A 26,093-nucleotide genomic window follows, 5' to 3' on the forward strand; every position below is an offset into this window, starting at 1 on the left:
AAAGGTCAGTACCCCAAATGGGAATTCAAATCAAATATGAATCCTCATAACGGGGACAAAGGTCACAAACATTTACAGAAAGCTGACTTATGTCCCAGGCACTCTGCTGGACACTTTCTTTCTTTCTTTTTTTTTCACACACACACACACACACACACACACACACACACACACACACACACACACACACACAGAGTGTATTTTATTGGACACTTTCTTAAATTGCCCAAAGTCAGAGATTATAAGTCACACAGCTGGGATTCAAATTCAGGTCTGACTCTAGAGCTTTTCTGCCACATCACATCACTTATTGAATATATTTCAAAAATTTACAAATCCTTCGTTACTCTGTAGCAGTAAAAGACTTTCATACAATATACCAAAAATAATATTCTTCCAAGATTCTTCAAGTTAAAATATTTTAAAACAGTTTGAGGTGTCATGTTGCTGGCCATTCCACAACCCATTTCTCGCTCTCTTTAGCTCTATTTCCTTTCACTTTTAGCTACTTCATCATCCTTCACTGTACACAGATTATTTAACTTTCCGACTATCTTTTGAGTCACTGGAATATGTGTGCTCTTAGATGTACACACTTTGGTTGACTAGAACAGAAGGAGGCCAGTGGTATGTACGAGCAGTATGATTTATTATGGACAAATAGTAAAAAAAATGTTACTAATATCCATAGATAAATTCCTTAAGTAATATGTAAAGAGACAATATTATTAAAAGTTTGCTTTATTTTTCTGTTGAATCAAGTACTATCTCCCAATTACAGTTAGAATTTATGCCTTACAAATGTTAGCACAGTTAGCATCACCTCATTGACAACTGAATAATAAATCAAACTACGTCCCAGAGGTTATGTCCACATCCAGGTTGTTAGGGTGATCAAGAACTCTTATTTGTTTGCTTTAGCTTTTAGTCCTTGGTTATATCTATAAAGAAAACAGAAAGAAAAAAATCATGAATCACAATAGATACATTTATAATAAGAAGGGAGTGGGAAGCATATTCCATCTCTTCTTTCTCTAGTCAAGAGGCTATACAGTTGTAAATACAATCTTCCCAGAGGCTTATAGAGAAACAGGCAGATGGGAGAGTAATCCAAGGACTTTTTTGAATCTGGTTTCCAACTGTCAAAACGTCTTAACTGACATACAGTTCCCTGTACAAAAATATTATTTTAATGTAAGAATATTTTCATTCTGGAACTGTACAAGAGTATGACAAACGTGAATATATGTATAAAGTTTACCAAAACATGGTCATCTAGAACTTTTAATTTTATACTCACAAAGCATCTTTCCTGAGAATAAAATCAATTGGGAATGGGCCTGTCTAATCACTAAAAATAAAATATAATTCTGTGATGCAGGCAGGCTACTGGGTTAGGAGGTTGTAACACTTAAAGTTTATTGAAACTAAGGACAATTTCTTCAATTATCATTAATTCAAAGAAGAATTAACCACAAAGCTACAGAGTCTTTCCCTTTTACATCACCCTGGGCTTCATTTACTGTTCTTCTCAGCTGAAAATAAAGTGGAAAACTGAATAAGCACAAGAGGGAACTTATTCCATGAAACCTACCATACCTCCTAGATTTCTCAAAAGGTCCTGATTTCAAACATTCAACAGTATTTTCCTAAGTCCTCCAGAGAGTCCAACATTTATATTTCTAACTAAATCTAATCTGCTATTGTAACCGAAAGGCCAAAAATCCTTTTGTCAAACTAAACCTGAATTTCTGATATTAGAAATAATATTTCTGAATGTGACACTTAGTGTTCTCATAGTTCTACTATCATGAGTTAATATAAGGTCAAAATGAGATGGTGCATGAGAAAAGTACTCTGTGAATAAAATCTCTGTACTAATTGAAGCTTATATTGATATAAGTAAGCCCTAAAAATGGTTGTCAGGCATTGTGTAGAATGAGTGAGTTTATTTATTCATCTATGCGTTATGTGCTAGAATATTATAAAAAGATTACAGAATTAAGCTACTAGTAAAGCTAGGGATGGTACAGATGAATGAAATTAAAATGTACTATACTCTGCAGAATAGAATGCCTTCTGAAAGTAAATTATATAGCTCAATGTTTTCTATTTCTTTACTGAAATCATTCAATTTTTTTAGTTAAAGAAAGTTGTTATTCATAACATTGTTTTGTAATTTAGGAAGGTTCTATGGTTCAAATCAAGCCAGAGCCTTCATCTAAGCTCACTGCAGAGTGTTAACCAGTCACTGACAAATAATATTAATCACTGAATTTTAAAAATTTCCAATGCTCACGGAATACATACTTTCCAATGAAACTAGCAGCCTCACTTTAAACTTCATTTCCAGTACTACATAACTATACATTTAAGTCTAACTTTATTATATTTGATTGAAAGTAAGTGATAAAAAGTTCATGCAGAAAATTACCTAATATATCCTAAATTATATATGTTATCTTATCTTAATAAAAGAGACTCTATCAAAGGGCTGTACATCTAGGTAACACACAGATTTAAAACCTAGGTAATATACTGCCTAACACTTTTAACTCAAACCCCTAGGCTTTCTAGAAATGTTTAATGTCTGCTTCAGGCACATCCTGTCTTAGCATTATATATGAATCTTAAAAAAAAAAAGTATTGCCAGCCGGATGGCTTCTGAGGCAGATTTTTTTTTTTACATCTGTGGTAAGCTTACCTCCAAATACGAAAGAGCTGAGAGGCTCCGGCTGTCCCGACAAAGAAATTAACAGCAAACAGACTCCAGTTTTTGGGAATAATTACAAGTGAGTATCTTGACCAAATAAACCCTGTTGAAATAAATTTTTTTTTAAAAAAAGCACAGGTACTGCTGCAATCTTATTTGAACATTTAATATTAGAGTAAAATAATTATAAATAAGACTATGACAACACAAAGTAGGACAAAGAAATGCTATAATTTGAGACTTTAATGAAGTTGCTATAATTCAGCATTTCACAAAACACTCAGTTCTTACATCAAAGGGAAATTTTTATAACCCTCCTCTGCCTTCTTTGGCTATAGTCTAATAACTTCCTAGAGATAACACTGCTAATTTCTTTCTGTGTGAGTGTGTGTTTCAAACATGAAACAGTTAAGTACATTGATATAAAACAAAATTATTGAATGCCCGGTATGGAAGATATTCATTTAATTTACCTGTAGCCATCAAAACAGCAGATTGGGCTGTGCTGAGTTTTTCTGCAGGTCTGGCCATGTCAGCCAATCCAGCACACACCAACCCCTGGAAATACACATTAACACATAAGAAAGAAAAAAAAGCATCATGAGTATGTAGTAATGGTTCTCAATTCTAACTAAAACACAAACTATTTCAGAGATTTTCAGACTGTAGCTATGATTTTAGTATCCATGCATTAAGAAAAAATGTATCATGACAAAAAGTTACAATGAATTCAGAAATGCTTTTTGAATTAAGTTGTATTTTGTTAATCACATTAAACAGCTTCATATATTTGAAAATCAGTAGTGTGTGTATATATTTTTTCTATAAGTATATTTGTATTTTTGTTCTATAAATGATACTTCTTTCACATAAGAATTTATATATTCTTTATGCATGTTGGGAACCACTGGTGTGGAAGATGCCTGACAGCTATTTGTATAAATTCCTCCTTTCATGTTTTTTGCAACGTTATTCTTTTTTAAAAGTGGAAGTATCAGAAAAACTCTGCTATAATTTTAGTTTGTTGGCTAGATAATTTTTCTTTAATGTCAAAGTATACCTGGTCATTTCTTCTCTGGTATGTTTTTAACACTGTTTTTTATAGAATCATACCCTACCATCAGCAACACTGAGAAAGTTTAGTAATGAATCGTCACTAGAATATTAGTTATGCTACTCTATTGCAGAGATTAGAATACATAACAGAATGATTTTTATTGATGAAAAATTCACACCTATGTAAAATAAGAGAGACTAGTACAAAGAACCCCTACATACCCATCACCCAGTCAACAATTATTGACATTCTGCCATATTTATATCACCTCTCCTCCTCCCTTTCTCCAATTTTAAAATCAAATCCTAAATATGTCATTAGAAAATATGGTTCTAAGAAATTCATTTTCAGGTTTTTTTGAGTTTCTAAAAGATGCTCTTACATGAAAAATATAAATCAGCACAGGGTTTTTTTCTCCTAAATAGAACATATGCATACTTGTGAATTTTTACAAATTTAAACCAAATCCAAATGGTTTTGATTTAATAAAGTCAGTAGATCAAGGAAGCAATGATTCTGGCTTAAAAAAGGGGCAAATAGTTAAATACTGAAGTATAAGTAGAGGTAAATCATGACCAATACTACTTTTCTTGTTAATTTTCACCCATAGTCCTGTGATTTTCTTCCCAAATGGTTCCTAATCATCACTCTTACATTCTTCTTCCAGGTCCCAATGTACATTTTCTCCGTTGCATATCTGTTCCACTTTGGCAGGGTGGAATACTGCCGTTGTAGAGGGGAAGAAAGGGACTGATTTCTAGCATTATTCTACTCAGTCCACGTATTACTACACTGTAACAGATCTATGATGACTATAGGCTATATTCTAGCATTGTCTTTTGGAGGAAGGTAGCAGCCATGATTTTGTTTATGCTCAGAGTATACATTTTATTTTTCTGGGACATGTTAGTAATTGTGCTCTCCCACAGAGGTCTTGAGGCCCCTCTCCCACGTTTCTTTCTCTCTCTATTTTTTTGAAATATTTGCTTTATTATCCTCTCTCTTTATATGTACATATATTTTTTTCTGACCCATTTACAAAGAAGTTGTAGACATCATGCCCTTTGACTCCCTAGTATTTTAGTGTACATTTGCTAAGAACAAGACTATCTTCCCATTCTCTTATATACCCACAATCTAATCACAAAATTTAACATGGATAAGACACTGTTGTCTAATACACAGTGCATAGTTAAATTTTGACAACTGCCCCCAGATGTCTTTTAAAACATTATTTTTCTTGTCCAGAGTAGTTAGGTCAGGATAATACACTGCATTTGGATGTTATGCCTCTTTAGTCTTCTTCTTTTTAAATTAAATTATAGTTGATTTATAATACTATATTAGTTTCCTTTCCCGCATTTCTAAAAAAAAAAAAAAAAAAAAAAATCCCTTTCTAGGGGATTTCCCTGGTGGTCCAGTGGTAAAGAATCCGCCTTCCAATGCAGGGGACCTGGCTTCGATCCCTGGTTGGAGAACTAAGATCCCACATGCCACAGGGCAACTAGGCCCGCGCACCATAACTACTGAGCCTGCGCACCTCTACTAGAGAGCCTGTGTGCCACAACTACTGAGCCCATGCACCCTGGAGCCTGCACACCACAACTAGAGAGAAGCCTGCGCACCGCGACGGCGCAATGAAGAGCCTGTGCCGCAATGAAAGATCCCGCATGCCTCAATGAAGATCCCGAGTGTCGCAACTAAGACCGATGCAGCCAAAACAAACAAACAAACAAACAAACAAAAAAAACGCTTTCTACTTCTATACCACTCTAACCTCATGTAAATTACCTTATAAAATCTTACTGTGAATCTAATCTCTGCCATTTACTAGCTGGGTGACTTTGGTCAAGTTACATAACACATTGTCTTAAATTCCTCATGTATAAAATGAGAATATGAATAGCTACCCTTGCAAAAGAGATATATGATTAAATGAGATAATATGCTTCAAAAATATTTACCATAGTGCCTGGAAAATATTATTATTATCAACAACAAATAGTAGCTTACGTCTTTAGAGAAGCAGAGATAAGGGAATATTAGTCTCTGTACCTTTTCCTGTACTTCTAGTCTCAGGGGCAGAAGGTCTGTGTTCCTATTCTTCTTTGTTATGAACTTTATTCAAATAATAGAACTGTAGAGTCAGAGAGTGTGTGGAGTATATCACAAGATTATGTAAAATACTCCCTAACATGGGGAGAAAGTACCAATTACAGAAAGAGCCACAGTGACTTTTAAAGGGGGTCCTGTAAGTGTTTAAGAGCCTAGGCTTTGAAGTCAAATTAGAACTGAGGGTTCAAATCTTGACTCTGTCACTTACAACAGTTCTAGTTCTTTGAACCTCAATACCTTTACACCTTTTCTCTGGTGAAGATTAAATATTAGATAATGTATTAAATAACCCAATACAGAGAGTTTGGCATCTAGTAGATTCAAGTTAGTTCTCTGTGTTTCCATCAATTAAAAACTAGTTTTCAAATGTGTGATTCTTTCTGGCACCTGGTTATCTCCACTGGGTGGAGTAAATACTCATCAGATAGTGTAAAACATTTTTTCCTTCCTTTCTTCCTCCCTTCCTTCCAATATTTTCTCCTTTAGTAAAAAAAAAGTCATATGACACTTCTAGAGGAGGACTAAAAATGAAATACCATAATAGAATATTCCAATTCCAAAATGCTTAGGGATAACAAAGTTCTCAAGATTTTAAACTGCAAATTAGTCTATATAAGTAGTTCCAGCTAGAAAAGCAAGTAGATAGACATTAAAAATCTGCAGAGGTAATCTTGAAATATAGTTTGACTTATTCCTAAGGAGAACAGAAAAGAGAAAAATTAGCCACACAAAATGGTATACTGTTCAAGAGTTAACTATAACCCAGTCGGGAATTCCCTGGTGGTCCAGTGGTTAGGACTCTGCACTTCCACTGGAGGGGGCCTGGGTTTGATCTCTGGTCGGGGAACTAAGATCCCACGTGCGGCACAGAGCAGCCAAAAAAAAAAAAAAAAAGAAAAAAAAAATATAAAACCCAGTCTGCACAAACAGACTATGAACAAAAAGAAAAAAGCTCCTTCAACTGACCTTCACATAATAGTTTCCCCAGATTAGCCAATGATATCCATTCCTTCTGTAAACAAGCTAACGATGCCCATGGCTGAATACTCATGGCTAGAGGCTATTTATTCTGTATTGCACTCATGCACTTTTGCTCTCACCAGTTGAGTTATATTTTTATCAAGTCACTGTGTTTGTCTTCAAACCTGTTTATACCAGTTTTACTTGCTACTGTAATTTACCTAATTTAATGAACTAGGTAAACAGGTGAAACACAGAAAGAGGGTTGTTATTTCTATGAAATCTAAAGTGACTGTTTTGGAAAGATTGAATAAAGGCAAGTTAAACTTGCTGTCAAATTTGGTGTGAACAAGACAGATATAAAAAGATGGGGGTGAGGGGCTTCCTTGGTGGTGCAGTGGTTAAGAATCTGCCTGCCAACGCAGAGGACATGGGTTCGAGCCCTGGTCCAGGAAGATCCCACATGCCACGGAGCAACTAAGCCCGTGAGCCACAACTACTGAGCCTGCGCATCTGGAGTCTGCGAGCCACAATTACTGAGCCCATGTGCCACAACTACTGAAGTCCATGCACCTAGAGCCTGTGCTCCACAACAAGAGAAGCCATTGCAATGAGAAGCCCGCGCAGGGTAAGGAAGAGCAGCCCTTGCTCGCGACAACTAGAGAAAGCCTTCGCGAAGCAACAAAGACCCAATGCAGCCAAAAATAAATAAAATAAAATAAAATTTAAAAGATGGTGGGGAGACATAAAAATCTAGCAGGTTTCTGTTATCATGAAAGTGTCTATGAACTTGCTCTGCTTTAAAGAAAACTAAACTGAAATCATGTAGGATGCACTACGGTATAATTCATCCAAGACAGATGATGTGGAACTCAAAACCAGTGGATCCATACACAAATCAAAGCTTTGGCCTTATAGTAAATGATTGATAAATGAATATATACTTATAATCTTTAAGTTAAAATATTTAAGGGTGTGTAGTATTGCTTTTTAGAATTATCCACTTTGACCTTTATAATTAATTATTTGGCTTCAACTGAAGTGGCTAAGAAGGATTCGACCACAGTTAAATCTCTAAAGAAGTATAGTCTAAAATTCTTAATGTACAACTTAGGTGGCTTGCAGCATCAACTGCTACGTGTCACATATAGTTTACTATAGATTAATTATTATCAAATGCTCTGGGAAAGGAAAGCATAAACTAAATATCAAAAAAAGTTTCCCCACCAGAGAACAAAACACAGAAATTTCCATTGCTATGCTGTCATCAGGAGACTATGTATGATGTCAACATGAACTTAAAATAGATATTTTTAAAGGAGACAGTCGAGAAAGCACTTATGAGTATATAATACTGTCAATGTTTCAAAACACTGATGGACCAGATCAAAGAAACATCAAAGCTATTGGCGGGCTTCCCTGGTGGCGCAGTGGTTGAGAGTCCGCCGATGCAGGGGACGTGGGTTCGTGACCCGGTCCGGGAAGATCCCACATGCCGCGGAGTGGCGGGGCCCGTGAGCCATGGCCGCTGAGCCTGCGCGTCCGGAGCCTGTGCTCCGCGGCGGGAGAGGCCACAGCAGTGGGAGGCCCGCGTACCGCAAAAAAAAAAAAAAAAAAAAAAAAAGCTATTGGTAAAAATCAATAAACTTCTAAACTGTGGTAAATTTGGGGTCGGGGTGCTCCCAATTTATTGGAAATACATTAAGTCATTCTTATTTTTTATCAATTTATTTTTTTTAATTAAGTTTTTTTTTTTTTCTGTACGCGGGCCTCTCACAGTTGTGGCCTCTCCCGTTGCGGAGCACAGGCTCCGGATGCACAGGCTCAGCAGCCATGGCTCACGGGCCCAGCTGCTCCGCGGCATGTGGGATCTTCCCGGACCGGGACACGAACCCGTGCCCCCTGCGTCGGCAGGCGGACTCTCAACCACTGCGCCACGAGGGAAGCCCTAAATTAACTTGTTTTGGACTATAGTTGAATTACAATGCTGTATTAGTTTCTGCTGTACAGCAAAGTTAATCAGTTATACATATACATATATCCACTCTTTTTAGATTCTTTTCCCATATAGGTCATTACAGGGTATTAAGTAGAGTTCCTTTTGCTATACAGTAGGTCCTTATGAGTTATTTATTTTATCGTTCTCACTTTTTAAATAATGGTGCTAGAAACAATATTTCAGCAATTAATTCCACTTTGCAGATATATAATTTTAAGCGTTGGTAGGGAGCAAAGAGAAAGGAAATAGTAATCTACATTTCTTAGTATTTTTTTTTAATATCACTTTTAAATGCTTAGAGTATGAGAAGAATCATTAAAGATGATATATTGAAGCTTCTTTTTTAAACTGATGGAAGCTTTTCTCAACTTATAAATCTAAAAAGAGAACTGCTCCCTAGTTCTCTGTAAAATATAGCTCCCAACCACTAATTTACTCTAATCTTGTTGCTTTATAGATGAGACAAAAGGGCGGAGACTGAACTTGCCTAAGGCCATAAAATTGAGGGACAGGTAATTCCAGTTCTAACATTCTCAACTACTTAGATTTACAGCTGAGTTTCGGAGTTGTTCTAACAAATTAAAACAGTACATTTAAGAGAATTAAAATAGCCTACAACCCAAACAAAAAACAACTTTATTAAAACTTGGGCAAAGGGTTTAAATAGATGCTTTTCCAGAGAAAATGTAGAAATGGTCAATAAGCACATGAAAAGATGCTCAGCATAACTAATCATATTAGGTAAATGTACATCAAAACCACAATGAGACACCACTTCACACCCATTAGAATGGCTATTATAAAACAACAACAACAAAAGTAACAAGTGTTGGCAGGGATATGGAGAAATTGATTGGAACCCCCGTGAATTGCTGGTGGAAATGTAAAATAGTGCACCTGCTGTGGAATATAGTACAGCAGTTCATCAAAAGATTAAATATACTGAATTACCATATGATTCAGCAATTCCACGTGTAGGTATATACCCAAAAGAACTGAAAGCAGGTCTGGAACAGATATTGTACACCATTGCTCATAGCGGCATTATTCACACTAGCCAAAAGGTGAAGCAACCCAAGTGTCCATTAACAGATGACTGAATAAACAAAATGTGATATACACATTCAATGAAATATTCAGACTTAAAAAGGAAGGAAATTTTGACACATACTATGACATAGATGAACCTTCAGGACATTATGCTAAGTGAAATATGCCAGGCACAAAAAGACAAATACTGTATGATTTCACTTATATAAGGTACCAAGAGTAGTCAAATTCACAGATAGAAAGTGGAATGGTGGTTTCCAGGGGCTGGGGAAGAGGGAAATGAGCTATTGTTTAATGGGTTCAGAGTTTTAGTTCTGCAAGATAAAAAGAGTCCTAGAGATTGGTTGCACACTGATGTGAATGTATTCAACACGAAAAAAATGGTTAAAATGATAATTTTATGTGTATATTTTTACAGTTAAAAAAAAAAGCCTGCAGACCAGTAGTTTTCAAACTTTAGAAGTCCTCAGAATCACCTGGAGGGCTTATTAAAACACAAATTACTGGGCTCCATCCCTATAGTTTCAGATTTAGTAAATCTGTGATGTGGCCTGAAAATCTGCATGTCTAACATATTCCTGGGTGATGCCAATGCTGCAGGTCCAGGGATGACGCTTCGAGAAGCACTGCATTAAGCCCAAACTGGCCCTTCCAACATAAAATCAATGATTTGTTATTAACAGCCATCGCAATTATTTCTTTTCAGCTAAATGAGAGCTTTAGGAATGGAAACTCTGGCATAGTGTAAAAGCATTGGTCTTGGAGTCAGAAGTCCCATATTCTATCATTTCCCAAATGTTAATATATATACCCTTGGATAAATTCTTCTACTTTTTGAGAATAACTTTCCTTGCCTCTATTTTAGTGTTAGTATCTGAAGTTCTCATACTAAATTAATAACAAAAGTTAATTTGGGGGTGTTCTAATTAATTTAAAGTTTTACATAGTCACAAAATTTTAGAATGAAGTTTCATGTTCCTAGGGCCCATAATTATAAGCTTTTTGATAACAATACGTTCCCCAAAGGGCTCTCACCTATCTAATGAGTTCAGAAAAACTAAAGTAGGTAGTAGGATTTATGCAGTAAAACTGATACATCTGGCCACAGTCCTCGCGGAGAGTCGCCGCGGTTTCTTGCTTCAACAGTGCTTGGACGGAACCCGGCGCTCGTCCCCCGCTCGGGCCGGCCGCTCAGAGCCAGCCCTCGCCACCACCTCACGGCGCCCTCCGACCGCCCCAAGGTCCCCGCCGCCGTTACAGCGCCGCGCAGCCACCGCCACTGTTTCACCTCAGCCGCCCGCCATGACGGCCGCGTCCCCTTCACAGGTGCGCCAGAACTACCACCGGGGCTCGGAGGCCGCCATCAACCGCCAGATCAACCTGGAGCTCTACGCCTCCTAAGTCTACCTGTCCATGTACTATTTTGACCGCGATGATGTGGCTTTGAAGAACTTTGCCAAATACTTTCTTCACCAATCTTGTGAGGAGAGGGAACATGTTGAGAAACTGATGAAGCTGCAGAACCAACGGGGTGGCCGAATCTTCCTTCAGGATATCAAGAAACCAGACCGTGATGACTGGGAGAATGGGCTGAATGCAATGGAATGTGCGCTACACTTGGAAAAAAGTGTGAATCAGTCACTACTGGAACTGCACCAACTGGCCGCGGAGAAAAATGACCCCCATTGGTGTGACTTCATTGAGACTCATTATCTGAATGAGCAGGTGAAATCCATTAAAGAATTGGGTGACCACGTAACCAACTTGCGCACGATGGGGGCCCCCGAATCTGGCATGGCTCAGTATCTTTTTGACAAGCACACTCTGGGATATAGTGATAATGAGAGCTAAGCCTTAGGCTGGCTTCCCATAGCCACAGGGGTGACTTCCCTGGTCACCAAGGCAGTGCATGCATGTTTGGGTTACCTTACCTTTTCTGTAAGTTGTATCAAAATATCTACAAGTCCTTTCCTTAGTACCATTCCTTCAAATAAAGTAATTTGGTAACCCCCCCCAAAAAACCCTGATACATCTGAGAGTATTTGTATAAAATTACTTCAAGACGTACCATGAACATTTAAAAGTACATCCTTCAGAAAAGTTACTTCAAATTAATAAGCTCCTTTAAAGAATATCTTTTTCAGTAGCTTCTGCAAAAATTCAAGACTTACCCATTTCATAATTGGAGCCCAGAAAAATATTGTTTTGGGACCTGAAAATAAAAAATGAAAAATTTAGCAATAAACCAACTATTTTCAATATGTCTTTTAATAGCCATCACCACATTTCAAAAACTCAAAGGTTTATCAATCCATTTCTAATAATTTTTACTATGCTTTCTGCATACTTTGTATTTAAGTTAAAATTTAGAGAGTCACCACACTATCAATCTTTCATACAAGTTGCTTTGATCTCCTTGTCAATTATTTGTATTTTTGTGAACTATTAAAATTAGCTAAAGTATAATGGAGATGGTTTCGGAAACCATTCCTAACGTTTTGCCTTGAACATGGAACTTAATGTTATTTCACTTTAGGATAATCTTCAAGTTGAGGAAATGACAAATTATGGAATTTTGGTGATACAAGCCACAGTAGATATTTTCTATTAGTTTCTGGCTGCAGTGGGTCTTCATTGCTGCGTGCAAGCTTTCTCTAGTTGCAGCGAGCTGGAGGGTTACTCTTCATCGTGGTGCGTGGGCTTCTCACTGCGGTGGCTAAGCACAGGCTCTAGGCGCGCGGGCTTTAGTAGTTGCAGCACGTGGGCTTGGTAGTTGTGGCACGTGGGCCCTAGAGCACGTGGGCTTCAGTAGTTGCGGCTGTGGGCTCAGTAGTTGAGGCGCGCCGGCTCTAGAGCACAGGCTCAGTAGTTGTGGTGCACGGGCTTAGTTGCTCTGCGGCATGTGGGAGCTTCCTTGACCAGGGATCGAACCCAGGTACCCTGCATGGCAGGCAGATTTTCAACCACTGCGCCACCAGGGAAGTCCCAGATATTTATATATTCACTAATTCTATTAATATTTATTATTATAAATGACATGTCACCACGTATTCTAGTAAAACTTCTTATAAAAATTCTATATATTCTAGTAAAAAATTAATGAACCTAACTTTAAAGGGCACATGAGAAAGTGGAAAGCCTAGATTTGTAAGCTCCTTAATAGCAGGGTCCTTGTTTTAGTTATCCTGGTACTCATCTGCCTCGTGCAAAATGTTCAATAAATGTTGACAGTATTGAAAACGACTATGGTTTCTTAGATAACCTAGAATTTGAGAAGCATGATGTTTCAGAGCTGGAAGGAAACCCAGAGATCATCTAATCTAAATCCTTCATTTTACCAATAAGGCTCAGAGAAGTTCCATAACCTACTCCAGTCATGCGGCTAGTAAGCCCAGAATTGTAACTAGAACCTAAGTCTTCTAACTCTTAAACTTGTGCTCTTTAACCACATAACATAACTGTGCCCACTTGTAACTCTTCCAAATTATATGTCTCTTTTAACCTTCCAGGGGATACAGTGACAGGAGAGAAACAGACTTTGTCCATGGTAATTTAAAAGCTAAATCCAATACAAATTAATATGGTATGTATGCTCTCAACACACTGGATCAACAAAAGACATTTATTTCTTAACACAAAAATTAATCAATTTCACATAAGACAACAGTGATTTTAAGCAAATTCGAAATTAAAAAATCTAATTATAATTTATATTCTAATTATATAATTATAAATCTAGTTGTATTATTTCTCCCTTAATATTCCACTTTACTTTTTAAGAATAAATAGTTTTTATGGATCACAAAAATCACATCTAAAATGGCATCATCACCCAAATATAACACATTTATTTCTCTTCATCTACTCCCAGTAATATTTCTCAAATAGCACCAGCAGGTAAAGATGGATTTATCCAATTTCCCCCCAGTGGGTGAGCATTCACTGTCATTAATAATCAAGGAATGTTTCTGTTCACATACACATAAATAACATTTAAAAGATAGAATTGACTCAAACCTATTATTTAGGAACAAAACAAAAGATAATGAAATTGAAAAAGCATGGAGCTAAAAAAAAAGTAAAAGCACATAGCTAAGTTAAGATCCAGTCATAGTTGTAGGTTTAATTTGCTGCAAAGAAGACCACTCATTCATTCACCCATAATAATTACTGCATGCTTTACAGTGTTGTAGGCACTGGGGATGCACTGGTAAATAAAACACAGTGCTGGCTTTAAAGGACCTAAGCACAAGCTACTAGTCCCCTTATTTGGCCTTACCTGGCCTTATCTGGCTAACTCCTAATATCCTTCAAAAACTCATTGAAGGTTTCATCTCCTCAAGGAAGCCTTCTTTAACATCTCCAGGTTAGATTAAATGCTCCTTCTCTGAACTCCCAAAGCAGCCTGTCTATTCCTCTAGTTTTCTGCACTTAACAATTAAACTGATCTATTTACGCATCTGTCACTTTAATCAGGCAAGGTCTAGAAGTCAAAGCCTGTTTCTTGACAAATAATATTTGTCAAATATTCTTGACAAATAATATTTTTGAACAGAATTGAATTGGATTAACCATATCCAGGAGAGATGCTAATCAACGCTACTCAAATTTTAGGTTTGACCCAGATTTGCCTTGACACCGCTTCATCCTCAAGGCTGGGATTTCAGGGACATCAGGTTCCCTTTACATCAGGGAACTGGTACTAGACTTTCACTCATTAGTTACTCTACTCTTAGACCATGATACTTCCCTTTTTGGCTCCTGAAAATTCTTCCCATGAGTCTGATGCCATAATGCACTAATCCTATAAGTCAATCTTTTCAAAGTCTGGTTATTTTAGTTTGAGTTTCTGAGATTCCTATCATCACACCTGGTTTATTTTTCTTTATCATATACAAAGCCGCAGGGTCATATGCAGTATCAATTACCAAGTTTATTTTTTATCCCTGCATGAAGCTTGGCTTCATCTCTCAAGGGTAAGCCAATACATTGTTTTCGTCTCCGGCTTTGGATTCCCCAACAGACTCCTCTCTTCATATTTCAAAACTCATGCTTCCTCTTCTGCCACCCCAAAAACTGTTTCCTGAGCAATGCCTCTAAGGTTCTGGTTTCTTTACGAGCTGAAATGGTTGACCCTTCAGGGTTAATGAACGTCAAGCTTTTCAGTAGGTTTGCCTGGTAACTAATTTACTCAACTGCTCTGAGCTAGGTGATAATATTAAAATAAAAACCGCCCTTCTCCCACACAACTGAACCAAACAAAAACTTCGAACATGAAATTATGTTTGCCAGAACATGGGCCAAAGAGAAGTTTAAATATTTTATTTAGTGCATAATTTTAAACTATAAAACAAAGCCTAAATTAGTTTAACAATTGGTAAGCACTGAATTTAAAAACATCAGTAGCAAATATATATTAATAAGACATTCTAAATTTCTAATTTTTTCTGAAATATCAGAGGATGCTGACACCTGACACAAATAATTAGGGTTGGAGATCTGTAAGTGCAAACAAGCAGTGTTTTCTTCATTGTTAAAAAAAGGAAAAAATAGGTAGTAATACCCATGATCATATAATAGGTTAACAACAAATTTTAAAGAAAACTTATTTTAGTTCACCCTTCCATTTTATCTTAGCTAATCATTTTCTACCTTAAAAGTAAAGAAGTCAAATAAATATAGATGTGTATGAATTCAGGAAGAGAGGCTATCTTCTTGAAAACAGCAATCAGTCAATAATGGAAATGGTAATGAGGAAACATCCCAACTGATTTTGACATTTAAAATGTAAAGTTTAAAAACATTTGTTTATTTAAGTATAGTTGATTTACAATGTGTTAGTTTCAGGTGTATAGAAAAGTGATTCAGTTATACATATATAACTATATTCTTTTTCAAACTCTTTTCCATTTTCAGGTTATTACAAGATATTGAACATAGTTCCCTGTGCTGTACAGTAGGTCCTTGTTATTTACCTAAAACAAAAAGTTTTGACAAAAACATATTTGAAAACAGGTATCACATAAACAGTGAGAATATAATGTCACATTGTCTTTCTAGACCTGGGAAAAATAGTTTATGTTCTACAATGACATAGCTATTCTCACTGGAGAGCATTAAAAAAATGAAGTCATTAAATAATCATGATACCTGAAGTGATTATAACACCTTAAAATCAAGATAAGCATAAGTATAAATAGAGTATCTAGTTAACATTCATTACGATGAATGAAAAAACTTGATTAGGCATAAATTTTAAATTACTGAAAATATATTGAATAAAAAGCAGCTCTTAAGAAATTTAATTTGAAGTCCAAGATGAGGGAAATGTGTCCCCATCAGATATAAATATACATTCCTTTAGACAAAGAATTAACTAACAATTAACACATTTTCATCTTGTTTCTTATAAGTCCACTCTTGGAGGTTGGAAAAGGCCTCAAATGCTGACTATTTAAAACTATGAATTATACAGCAAAACAAACATATGGCTACAAAAGGGGAGAGGAAGGCGGGGAGGGACAAATTAGGAGTATGGGATTAACAGATACAAACTACTATACATAAAATACATGAGCAACAAGGATTGACTGTAAAACTATGAACTATTTTCAAGCATAACAAAAAATACGAATAATAATATAATGGTCATTTTCTTTTGTGTTGTTATATGTTTTTCTGATTTTTAAAGTGAAACTGATGTTTTCTAAAGTTCAAACTTTCATGGAAGAATTTGAAAAATTCTGCAAGGGAATATCACAACCAAATATGTAAGAGACATAAGAGACCTACATTTTCAAACAAATTAACAAATCTAGTTGCCTTGTTGAACTTTGATGAACCTATTAATAAAACAATGACATAATTTTACTTCCTAATTTCCTTACCTGAGAGGAATGACTGCTAATGAAATACTTTATAAATTCTACCCAGAAAGTATGTCATTTATTGTACGTATGATTCTCTTCCTAGGGAAAGACTTCCTTCTTGGAACAGAATAAGTAACTTTTACACACATGCAAACGTACACATATACAAATATTGAATTGAGGTGCTCCCAATGTTAAGAATAAAGTTCTTACTGAATGTTGTCCACTACTCCACCGAATCCCTTTCATACCATTTCTCTTCGGTTTACTGCTTTCAACATCCCTCAACTTTCCTCTAACATTCCTGTATTAAGCAAGTCCATCTGTTTGCTATCATGTAGCCAGCTACTTACAAATTCACACAGATATTGACAAAGATTACTCATTTTTATTTGTGCTAAAGCTAGTTCTGATTTCATACCAAGAACATGACGGGGCTACCATTTTAGAGCCAAGCAGTCTTTATATCTCGTGGAAGGCCCTGGAAAGAGCTCACTCAAATAGCACCCAGAACGTCATAGGTGTATAATGATTTTTAAAATGTTGATTTTAAACAGGCTTTGGTGAAAATGCCAAAGAAAAATAACAGGTAAAGTGACTAGCTATGATAGCCAATATGCATTTTAGGGTTGATACATTTTAAATTTATACATTTCTTCAGTAACAAAGAATCAATGACTTCTAGATTTAGAAAGACTGTTGAAATCATCTAGTTCAGGCATTCATTTTATAAATCAGTTAATGAGGCTCAGAGAGGTAAAATTACTTACATAAAATACATAGCACAACAAGGATAAAAACTTAGATCCCTAAAACCTAATCTAACAATAATTATATAGTCTTCCCTGATGAAATCTGAGTTTCTTGAAGCCTCTGAAACTAAGAAAGGTCCTAGCAGAAATACCAAATTGTAGACTATTACAGCTAGAAAGAAACTTAAAGAAAATCCAAATTCTTCTACTTTTATATATGAAAAGAAAAGGCACTTAAAAGTTAAGTAATGTGTCTCATATTCAGATAGTTCCAGATACAGCAAGGACCAGAATACAGGCCTTTTTGATCCCAGTCCTCTTTCTGCTATGCCAGACCACACTTTAAATGTATTTCACACTCTCTCATAGACAAAATTAATATTATTACATGACTTGGAAATAAGAGATAATTTTTTTTAAACTGAAGTATAATTGATTTACAATCTTGTGTCAGTTTCAGGTGTACAGCAAAATGATTCAGTTTTATATATATAAAACTGAATATATATATATTCTTTTTCAGATTCTTTTTGCTTATAGATTATTACAAAATATTGAGTATAGTTCCCTGTGCTATACAGTAGGTCCTTGTTGGTTATCTATTTTATATATAGCAGAGTGTATATAACAAACGATTTATAGCTTCTCTTAGGGCTTGCTTCTCCTTTAGTACATCTAGTGAATCAAATTAGATGAGGCATGAACAGTCTTAACTTCTTAAAATTAGTTTAAGATCAGGTTAGTGGGCAAAAGTTATGTTAAGTGTCACACTAACAACTACAACAAGGATTGTATTACTTTTATGATCTCTTCTGAGAATACAAAATCTCTGTGGCTAGGGATTTTAATTTTATTCATTAAAATATCTCAAATGCTAAAACAGTATCTAATATACAGCAAGCCCTCAAAAAATATTAAATAATTCAACTTTCTTGGAGCTAACTAGTTTAAAGATCTTCTATTTTTCATCAATATCTTACAATTGTATTTGAAATCCCAACTTTCCATTTTGGTTCTCATTCCTTAATTTTAAGGTAACAGAGGTTATAACTGTAAAAAATAATATATGTATATTTACATATTTAGTGTATATATTTAAACATAATATACATTAACAATATGTCTAAGAATATATTTATATAGAGAAATGTATTATACATGGTATATAATACAGATATATTTAATATGATATAGATATCTAGATGTCTATCCTAGACTGGCATTAAAATTCTTCAGATAATCTCTGTAGGAAGAAAATGTTCTAACAGAGACGCTAAATAACCATGTTAATACATAACTGTGTGGGTTTCTACACTGGTTATTTATTTGATCCCCATTTGGCTTTATTTACATAAAATAAAACAAAATATTCTCTGAACTAAGTTGTATTAAACTATCTAGTAAAACATCAATTCCCTGAGCATTTAATTTTGAATTTTTTTGATAAAGATATTCCCTTATGAACACTGTTAATAATGGTTCATTTAGTATGTTTTTATTTTAAAAAATATTCTCTAGGTCTGTAAGATAAAAAGGAAAAACCAATTCTCTTACCTAGGAAAAATGAAAATATCCCTGTTATGAAGATCTTAAAGTAACTTTTCCCATAAGCCTTCCCAGAGAGAACGCCATGCAAAGTAGAGAATATTCTCAGCAACAACAAACTAAACACTGCAACATGTTTCATAGAAGTATTTTTTCAACAGTTCTTCCACTTAAGCCAAAATGTAATTCAATATAAGCAAAGCTATGGTAAGCAAAAATTATATGGCTCAGATAGCTGTTTTCTGGGCTGACTTAATTGAAGGATAGTTTTTATTTATTTATTTTTATTATTTATTTCTTATTTAATTCTGTTTTTTTCCCCAGTTCTATTGAGATATCTCACGCTTTTTTTTTTTTTTTTTTGCTACACCACGCGGCTTGTGGGACCTTAGTTCCCCAACCAGGGATTGAACCCGGGCCATGACAGTGAAAGCACCAAGTCCTAACTACTGGACCTCCAGGGAATTCCCGAGATATAACTCTTTAGAGACTCTCTGGACTCTTTAGGGCTGAGGTCTCCTAACTTCTTTTGAACACATTGCCCCATCAGTTAAAAAAAATTTTTTTTGAGCATACATCCCCTATATACAGTGCATATATATACATATATATAAATTAATACATATAGACTCCATAGAGTTTAGTTGTGTACAGATGTTCCTTGATTTATGATGGGGTTACATCCCAATAAATCCATTGAAGGTTGAAAATATCATAAATTGAAATTTTTTTGGGCCTCTCACTGTTGTGGCCTCTCCCGTTGCGGAGCACAGGCTCTGGATCCGCAGGCTCAGCGGCCACGGCTCACAGGCCCAGCCGCTCCGCGGCATGTGGGACCCTCCCGGACCGGGGCACGAACCCGTGTCCCCTACATCAGCAGGCGGACTCTCAACCACTGCGCCACCAGGGAAGCCCCATAAATTGAAAATTTATTGAATACACCTAACTTACTGAAGTATCATAGCTTAACCTAGCCTACCTTTAACATGCTCAGGACACTTATAGCTTACAGTTGGGCAAAATCATCTAACACAAAGCCTACTTTATAATAAATTGTTGGATATCCCATGTAATTTATTGAATACTGTACTGAAAAACAGAATGGCTATAGGGGAGCAGAATGGACGTACTGATTGTTTACCGCATGATTGACTGTGAGTTGTGCCTCGTTGCTGCCGCCCAGCAACATGAGAGCACTGTACCACATATCACTAGCCCAGGAAAAGATCAAAATTCAAAGTACAGTATCTGGGCTTCCCTGGTGGCGCAGTGGTTGCGAGTCTGCCTGCCAATGCAGGGGAAACGGGTTCGTGCCCCGTCCGGGAAGATCCCACGTGCCGCGGAGCGGCTGGGCCCGTGAGCCATGGCCGCTAAGCCTGTGCGTCCGGAGCCTGTGCTCCGCAACGGGAGAGGCCACAACAGTGAGAGGCCCGCGTACCGCAAAAAAAAAAAAAAAAAAAAAAAAAGTACAGTCTCTACTGAATTTGTATTGCTTTTGAACCATCTTGTAAGGTTGAAAAATCTTAAGTCTAACCATCGTAATAAAGGGACTATTTATACATACATATATATATGTGTACTAATTTATTTTTATATTGTAAACTTTAAAAAGATAAAGTAATAGTAAGTATTAATAGAAGTCCTCTTGTTTTCTTCCTACATTCCAATGTTTCATTTTGTGCACGCTTTGGGATGATTCACCCCATTTTGGAGCTCATACATACAAAGGAATGACATTCCACTAATAATTTTTTTCCCCAACTAAGCTTTTAAGTAAACACTGGGCAGCATGACTTCAAGGTTATTTCTTTGAACAAATATTTAGAGGGTAGTTATGCAGCTGGTTAGTGTCGAGTCAAATACTTTTATAGTCAGGAGATGGTGGGGCGAGTGACGTATCTTATGAGAACTGAACTTACTAGGACACACATTTGGTTAGAACTCTATTCTTTTTCTTTTTTTTTAAACATCTTTATTGGAGTATAATTGCTTTACAATGTTATGTTAGCTTCTGCTGTATAACAAAGTGAATCAGCTATACATATACATATATCCCCATATCCCCTCCCTCTCGCGTCTCCCTCCCACCCTCCCTATCCCACTCCTATAGGTGGTCACAAAGCACCGAGCTGATCTCGCTGTGCTACGCTGCTGCTTCCCACTAGCTATCTATTTTACATTTGGTAGTGTATATATGTCAATGTTACTCTCTCACTTCATCCCAGCTTACCCTTCCCCCTCCCCGTGTCCTCACATCTGCGTCTTTATTCCTGTCCTGCCCCTAGGTTCGTCAGGACCAATTTTTTTTTTTTTTTTTTTTTGCGGTAAGCGGGCCTCTCACTGCTATGACCTCTGCCGTTGCGGAGCACAGGCTCCGGATGCGCAGGCTCAGCGGCCATGGCTCACGGGCCTAGCCGCTCTGCGGCATGTGGGATCTTCCCGGACCGAGGCATGAACCCGTGTCCCCTGCATCGGCAGGTGGAATCTCAACCACTGCGCCACCAGGGAAGCCCTACTGTTTGTAGATTTTTTGATGATGGCCATTCTGACCGGTGTGAAGTGATATCTCATTGTAGTTTTGATTTGCATTCCTCTAATGATTAGTGATGTTGAGCGTCCTTTCATGTGTTTGTTGGCAATCTGTATATCTTCTTTGGAGAAATGTCTATTTAGGTCTTCTGCCCATTTTTTGATTGGGTTGTTTGTTTTTTTGATATTGAGCTGCATGAGCTGCTTGTATAGTTTAGAGATTAATCCTTGGTCAGTTGCTTCATTTGCAAATATTTTCTCCCATTCTGAGCCTGTCTTTTCGTTTTGTTTATGGCCTCCTTTGCCACGCAAAAGCTTTTAAGTTTCATTAGGTCCCATTTGTTTATTTTTGTTTTTATTTCCATTTCTCTAGGAGGTGGGTCATAAAGGATCGTGCTGTGATTTATTTATTATTATTTTTTAAAACATCTTTATTGGAGTATAATTTCTTTAAAAATATGGAACGCTTCACAAATTTGCATGTCATCCTTGCACAGGGGCCATGCTAATCTTCTCTGTATCATTCCAATATTAGTATATGTGCTGCCGAAGCAAGCTCTGATTTATGTCATAGAGTGTTCTGCCTATGTTTTCCTCTAAGAATTTTGTAGTGTCTGGCCTTACATTTAGGTCTTTAATCCATTTTGAGTTTATTTTTGTGCATGGCGTAAGGGAGTGTTCTAATTTCATTCTTTTACATGTAGCTACCCAGTTTTCCCAGCACCACTTATTGAAGAGGCTGTCTTTTCTCCATTTATACAATGGAGAATTTATACAATTCTTGCTTCCTTTATCAAAGATAAGGTGACCATATGTGCGTGGGTTTATCTCTGGGCTTTCTATCCTGTTCCATTGATCTATATTTCTGTTTTTGTGCCAGTACCATACTGTCTTGATTACTGTAGCTTTGTAGTACAGTCTGATGTCAGGGAGCTTGATTCCTCCAGCTCCGTTTTTCTTTCTCAAGATTGCTTTGGCTATTCAGGGTCTTTTGTGTTTCCATACAAACTGTGAAATTTTTTGTTCTAGTTCTGTGAAAAATGCCATTGGTAGTTTTATAAGGATTGCACTGAATCTGTAGACTGCTTTGGGTAGTAGAGTCATTTTCACAATGTTGATTCTTCCAATCCAAGAACATGGTATATCTCCATCAGTTTGTATCATACTTAATTTCTTTCATCAGTGTCTTACAGTTTTCTGCAAAAAGTCTTACAGGTCTTTTGTCTCCTTCCGTAGGTTTATACCTAGGAATTTTATTCTTTTTGTTGCAATGGTAAATGGGAGTGTTTCTTTAATTTCTCTTTCAGATTTTTCATCATTAGTGTACAGGAATGCAAGAGATTTCTGTGCATTCATTTTGTATCCTGTTACTTTACCGAATTCATTGATTAGCTCTAGTAGTTTTCTGGTAGCCTCTTTAGGATTCTCTATGTATACAGAACACTATTCTTACTCTACAGAAGTAGATCATTCTGTGCCAGAGACAATATGTAGATAAATGGATGATGAAGGCCACAGGTCTAACTCTATATATAATGCAATATTCTACTCTAATATATATTTATATAAAAACATATTCTTGTAACCTGTCTCAACGTACTTGTCAATGATACAATGAAATCTCAAAAATTTAGCCTTGCATATTACCGTAAAAACCTCCAGTATGTGAATCTACTCTAATGTTTAATATAATGATTCAATAACATACTATTATGCAAAATAGTACGCAAAATCCTTGAATATTCACTCTGATGACTCTTGGAACAATAATCAGTATTTCCTCAGATTTTATTGAATACTTATGAATCAATCAACAGTTATATTTTTCATGTTTCTTCATTTCTACAATTGGTGTGCCTACCCTACAACATTTTAATCACAAATCATTTTGCAGTGATAGGTATTCTTACTCTGCATATTGGTGAAAAGCTTAATAAGAGGATAGGTATTCTTACTCTGCATATTGGTGAAAAGCTTAATAAGAGGGAACTAACACCAACATTTGTTGAGAGTCTACGTGCAAACACTGCTACATGTTTTACAGACAATACATCACTTAACTTTCATAGCAATCCTTAAATGGTGATAATTATTATCCCCATTTCATAGATTAGAACTAAAGTTTGGGGTCAAGGTCACACAGCCAAGATTCAAATCCAGGTCAGTATGGCTTCAAAGCCTATGCTCCTTCCATTACTCTGAAAAAAAGGGTTACAATAACTGAACTAGTTCAAGAGTATCCAGATAAAATGCACAATCTACTAACAAATCTCAAATGAAAGATAATTCCTTTTCATTATAAAAGTCGAATAAAGTATTATAAATAATGATTATACGTGGTTAAAGCCAAGGTCTTGCAAAATATCACTATAAAACTACCCTCCAATTCTGTTTTAAAGTAGTTTAAAGTTGCTCCTCCTCTATCCTGTCTTTATCCTACAACCCAAACACAGAGCTTAAGAGGGTCAGGGTTGACTACACAGAATTCAGTTGAGTCTGAAGCCCAGATTATTACAGAAGCATTGCCCAATTCTCCCTCCTGAAAATCTCTGCCACAAAACACAGCACAATTCCAAAAATTGCGTGTTAAAAGAACCAAAAGGCAAATAAACTAAATAAGCCTCTTCATCAATAAAAACCTCTCTTTAAAGATCAATTTTATAAGGGGTAAACTACTGCAACAAGTAATATTATACTAAAGTATAATTCCAAGACACAGTTCACCCCATTATCAAACTGGAAATTAGATTTAGTAACCATCTCACACTCCCAAGAGCTTCTTCATAGTCAGATATGTGGGGAGACAGAGTTGGAAGAATTGGGATCTTCCAGTTTCTTAAAGAATTATTTTTTTCAACCACAAGAACATTGTTTTCCAATAGGTTAAAGAGAGAGCTAACATTTACTGAGCATTTATGAAGAATCAAACACATACGTTATCTTTAACTCTCACATCGATCACATTTTACAGAAACTAAGATCTAGGATTTCGCCCAAGGTCACATCGATAGTAAGCAGCAGAGCAGAATTTAAAACCAGGTCTGTCCACACAAAAAGGTCCAGGGAGAGCTTGTTCAGTAGTAATTTCATAAATAAGGATAGACTTAAACAAACTAGACCTATGGGGCAAGGAATGACACTGACTCAGAAACCGGTTAACACTTCTGCAGGCCTGTCAGCTGGAGCTGAAGGAAGTATGACCTTTACTCCAAACCCTCCAGGGCGGAAAGACAGCTCTTCTCCGCGTGGGTCAATATACCACTACTCATGGAGGGAAAGAGGAGAGAATGAGGTTTCCTGGTGGCCCAGACCCTTTCTTGGCCGCAGAAATGGAGAAGGATCAAACCCAGAGGCCCGGTCAGGGTCTGAGTTGTGCCTAAGGGAAGGGGTGCGACAAAGGTCGCAGACTTGAAAATAACGAGTTTATGAGAGATGCTGGAAAAGAAAACATGAAAAGCAGGGAGCATGGGAAAGTACACGGATTCACTTGAGGGAAGGGGGTTGGGGCTGTGGGTGATGCCTCCAGCAGCAGAGTTGTCAGTGGCCTCAAAACGGAGGGAAGGGACAGGGATGGAAGGTCTCGGTGGGAGCCACTCTGGGTTCATTACCTGCCGGGTGGTTGTACAATGGCCTCAGTTTCTCAGGCAGCAGAAGCTCCACTTTATCAAGGACCCGGTGGTAGGTGGCCAGCAGGCCCCGGGCGCCGGCGGCTGACATTTCTGCGGACGAGTGATCGTGGGCAGCCAGGTAAGGCAGCGGCCGTGTGCTCCTCCCTAGCTGGCAATGAAGGGCAGCTCGTCACTTTCCCCTGTCTCAACGCCTCTCAACGCCTCGCGCCCTCCTCTCCCCCAAGGCAGCTCAGCCTGCTCCCCTGTGAACCGCCCGGCGGCCCGCGCCTAGAGAAGATTGTGGGGGCGGAGACTCTGCGACGGCCCGCCCCCAGCCCGCCTCCTGGTCTCCGACTGCCTAGAGGGAGGAGGAGTCACGGAAACAGGTGGTAAACGGACAGCCTCACCGAGTCAACCCGGCGCCCTACCGGGAGCGCGCTTGCGCAAGCAGAGCGACCCGCGGTGACTGGCCCGCCCCGGGGCGTGGGCGGGGTCCAGACCAAACCTACAATTTCTTCTTCCTGGCCCGGAGGCCATGTTGGAGAAGGGAAAGTGAAGCTGCACCGGCGCTAATCCCCTTTCACTTTGGTTAAGGAGGCCCCTAGATAAAATGGGCTTTTCGGGCCTTCCATGACCCGACTAAAGATGACGCCGCACAACTCTGTTGCTTCCTTTGGAATGAGACTCGTGAGCGCGAGACTTCCGATTTCAGCTTCTTCCGTCTGTATTCCTCATTTATCCAGAGTATTAAGGATTTGACTAGAGTGGTCTGAACCCACTTTTCTAGGGTAAGGGCAGCCCTGGCACACACCTGCCTCAGTCTCCAGGGTGGTCGTTATCTCGCGAGAAAGTCTTGAAAGGGAGGGTGTCGAGAATGAGGAGAGGGAGGAGTCGAG

At 37.3% G+C, this 26,093-nt stretch overlaps 1 protein-coding gene, 1 non-coding gene and 1 pseudogene across 3 annotated transcripts; 1 reads left to right on the forward strand and 2 right to left on the reverse strand.

The window, feature by feature from the left end:
• Positions 1-147: 147 nt before the first annotated feature.
• Positions 148-26,062, reverse strand: MPC2 (mitochondrial pyruvate carrier 2). 2 transcript variants are annotated; one of them, XM_060033587.1, is made up of 6 exons: positions 26,009-26,062; positions 25,198-25,366; positions 12,066-12,106; positions 3,187-3,271; positions 2,705-2,816; positions 148-941 (listed from the first exon to the last, which is right to left on the reverse strand). In XM_060033587.1, exons 2-6 carry the CDS (start codon positions 25,304-25,306, stop codon positions 905-907), a joined length of 384 nt encoding a protein of 127 aa, XP_059889570.1. In that variant the 5' UTR covers positions 25,307-25,366; positions 26,009-26,062; the 3' UTR covers positions 148-904. The 2 variants fall into 2 exon arrangements, with proteins under 2 accessions (XP_059889570.1, XP_059889560.1); XM_060033577.1 differs by lacking the exon at positions 26,009-26,062 and having other exon boundaries at positions 25,198-25,513.
• LOC132439297 (ferritin heavy chain pseudogene) lies at positions 10,587-11,903 on the forward strand (annotated as a pseudogene).
• On the reverse strand, positions 22,042-22,148 carry LOC132415996 (U6 spliceosomal RNA). Its single transcript, XR_009517442.1, has one exon. It is a non-coding gene; the product is annotated as a U6 spliceosomal RNA (small nuclear RNA).
• Positions 26,063-26,093: the final 31 nt, after the last annotated feature.

The sequence above is a fragment of the Delphinus delphis genome, chromosome 1 (genome assembly GCF_949987515.2).
Source record: "Delphinus delphis chromosome 1, mDelDel1.2, whole genome shotgun sequence".
NCBI lineage: Eukaryota > Metazoa > Chordata > Mammalia > Artiodactyla > Delphinidae > Delphinus > Delphinus delphis.